Source organism: Physcomitrium patens, chromosome 11 (assembly GCF_059467195.1).
Source record: "Physcomitrium patens ecotype Gransden chromosome 11, ASM5946719v1, whole genome shotgun sequence".
Taxonomy (NCBI): domain Eukaryota; kingdom Viridiplantae; phylum Streptophyta; class Bryopsida; order Funariales; family Funariaceae; genus Physcomitrium; species Physcomitrium patens.
In genome coordinates, this window is record NC_143420.1 from 14,693,933 (window position 1) to 14,697,164 (window position 3,232).

Below are 3,232 nucleotides of genomic sequence, written 5' to 3' on the forward strand. Positions count from 1 at the left end.
CACATTGTGATTGTGTCCCTTAATGCTTCAGCGAGCCTTGAAAATCCGTTTGTGAGCTAGAAACTTTGTTTGTCATCTTACACTTAACATATTTGGATTCATTATCTTTATTGCCTCAGATCCCAAGTACTTCATGTAGTTATCACATATTGTCTTTTTATGAATTTTTGTTTACATACACTCTTGATTCATATTTTGCATATCTTTGCTATGTTCTTCTTTGTCACATGTCTTGATACGGAATGCTACACTTGCTGAACTCCAAGTCAGAGCTCATCTTTGCATGCAACCATTGTTGTTGTTCACAAATGTGTTAAGTATTACAAGCTATGGCTCATCTTCTTTGTTTAAAAAGTATGGTGATAGAATATACTTGAATTGTGGAGATGCAAATAAATATGATCTTACTACATGCATTTGGGAACTTAAAAAAACTTCTAAGAATAAGCAAATTAATTTGGATATATATAAAAATACTTAGTTGATCCAAACATAAAGGGACATAGAATAGTACATTTAAGCATTCTTCACTATAATTTAAAACTTATAGATCCTTTTACAAGTAAACAAATCAAATTTTAGACAATGTATCTAACATTCTTAAGCCTTAAAATCAAAGAGATTTTGAACAACCTCAACTTTCCATCATACTTATAAACAATTTGGACACAAATGAATGTATTTTCTTCTGTTATAGAAGGGCAGAGTGCCCAACACTTCTTAAGATTGATGTGGTCTATCTTTGTACAACCATATGATTGAAAAACTACAACTAGAAAATGTTTACTCATAATTGAATAGGATCGTAGATGGCTCAAAGAATGTCTCACGAAATAAAGTAATAATACATAATTTAGAAAAATTAAACCATCACTAAAGTTAAGGTAGATAGGTTGATATGCTTCTCTGCTAGTGGAGTGTTAGGGTCTCAGATGCCTTCTGTTACCACCAACACTAACCAATGCATTAGGTTGACCCCATTAGAGTCGAAAAAAAAAACTCAACCACATGTTGTGTCCCTATTTCTTATCACAAGTAAAGAAACAGGTTTACCACCCCACAGGGCTACAAACTGACACCCAAGATTAATTATTTTCAATAGAAACAACAGCACCTATTCTTTCGGGAGGCTGAAGTGATGTGACATGACATACAACGGTGTTGAGAAGCACTGTTTTCTAAGATTATTTGTCTAAGAAAACTTATCTAACAACATAAAATGTGTAGAAACCAATCTCAACTGCGGAGAGTAGTGCAGTGTAAGGTAAACGCTTCTCAAAAATTTCGAGGAACGAATCACTGCACAGTCAAAACCGTGGTGAAATCATAAGGCAATGCAGAACTACTTCTAACAAGGACTGTGCCTAGGATTCTGCAATTTTGGGTTCCACGTCAGCCCTGCAGTTCAATACACGCACAATTATCAGGACCCAATGAAAACAAGTTTTGGAAGAATTTCAATGCATCGAGTTTAAGTAATGACATCTGCCTACGTCTGGATCCAAAAAAATCCGTTTTATGTTTTCCCTCTACTCCAAGTGTAGAAATCAGCAGTCTCTCGAGACATCACTAAACATTGACAGGTCTGAATCTAAGCCTATGAAGGAGCGTCTTTCTGCAGAACAGATGGTGCACTTAAATAATGCGTCTGCAGACACATACATTTACGGACAACTGGAATGCAATAAGATCAGTAAATATAAAATCAGACCCCACGACATCGTGACTACAATTCCAATCTTCGCAGGATGCCCAATACAGCTTACACACACGCAGAGACTATTTAAGTATGAGGTATGCGGCAAAAGAACTTACTGAGTGCTATACCATCGATACCAACGCTGGAACTGATAAAGCTGCACACACTCATTGGAAGCATGGACACCAAGAAGGATATAGTTCCTTGGCTTGACCATCCAAGCGAACCTCATGAAAAGACCCGAGTATACGCACATAACGCCAGTCATGTTTCCCGAAATCATTTCGGGAGGTTTCTGCGTGTCCACCAAACCCTAAAACACGGCAGCAAGCTCATTATATAATTGTATGCTGCACAAAATATTGCTGATACAGGATAAGACTTATTTTCTCATAAAGTCGATGAGAAAATATTGCTGATCCAGCAATAGGAGAGTGTCCATGACTAAAATCTGCTATTAAAAAAACAGACTTTTGAAACAACAGATTGCAGCTGAACTGGGCCAAATATAATAGATTCTTAAGGCAATGCAACCTGCAGAGGAGGTACCATTTAGCTGAAAAGCAAGCAAATCATATTTCACAAGGGCAACTAAGTTCCTGTTCTGTTAGAAGCATACGTTTCAGAATCCTGGCAATCTAATTTCTGAAATATCTGTTTGACAGCTCAGGCGACTAAAGCTCAAATGCGACGTGTACATTTCGTGCAAATCATGCACTTGAATTAATACAGAAGTTCAGGGCCACTTAAAGTAAGGTTTACACAACACCATCTCACCATGGCAATACGGCGCCCCATGTCATCGATTCGAAACTAATACACACATAAAAGGGCAATAACAAATGATGCATGATTGACTACAAACATATTATAACTGCTCTTCAGTTCTTCACCGACCAATCTCATAACCCATTGACTTCACTATGCTTCGTATGAGCTTCAGTCCCATCCACAACCCCAAATCACAGCCGCATTCACAGCAAGTCAGTCGAACCACTTCGTGATAGAGAAGAAGGAGGTCAGTACCGCAAGTACGAAACCCCAGTTCGCCACTGGACCCCAGAAGTGCGTAGTCTTCGGCCCCACGGGACTGTTCCAGAATGCACGCATCGCCGCCATGGCAGCGGTTTTTTCCTCTAACCTACCCAACTCAATAGTTCATGTCAGAAAACTTCAATCCACAAAACACAACCGCGATCAGACCCCAATTTCGGACACAACTGAAACCCGCCAGAGAATTTCTACCTATCAATCAAACCCCACCAACAATTATTTGAAGAAAAAAAACAACCCCCACATCACACAACCCCACTTCGATGCCTCAGAATCCCCTTCTTCCAACAACCCTACGCTACGGAACCACTGTCAAATCTCAGTACGAGGGAGATACAGAACAAACCGGTGGAAAGAGACACTCACGGGTTCACACTCGCGCGAGATCGTGAAAGCGAAACCACCTGTCGCTGCCAAATGACGTTGTGCGGTGATGTAGCGATGGCGCTGAAGATGGATACGAGAAGCACACGCGACCCG

General features: G+C 39.8%; 1 protein-coding gene across 3 annotated transcripts; it reads right to left on the reverse strand.

Annotated features, from left to right (window-relative positions):
• Nucleotides 1–899: 899 nt before the first annotated feature.
• On the reverse strand, nucleotides 900–3,232 carry LOC112288125 (mitochondrial pyruvate carrier 1). 3 transcript variants are annotated; one of them, XM_024531970.3, is made up of 4 exons: nucleotides 3,119–3,232; nucleotides 2,726–2,835; nucleotides 1,816–2,012; nucleotides 900–1,398 (listed from the first exon to the last, which is right to left on the reverse strand). In XM_024531970.3, the coding sequence occupies exons 2-4, from the start codon at nucleotides 2,816–2,818 to the stop codon at nucleotides 1,365–1,367; spliced, it is 324 nt and encodes a 107-aa protein (XP_024387738.1). In that variant the 5' UTR covers nucleotides 2,819–2,835; nucleotides 3,119–3,232; the 3' UTR covers nucleotides 900–1,364. The 3 variants fall into 3 exon arrangements, with proteins under 3 accessions (XP_024387738.1, XP_024387737.1, XP_024387739.1); XM_024531969.3 differs by having other exon boundaries at nucleotides 2,726–2,840; XM_024531971.3 differs by having other exon boundaries at nucleotides 2,726–2,840; nucleotides 3,099–3,232.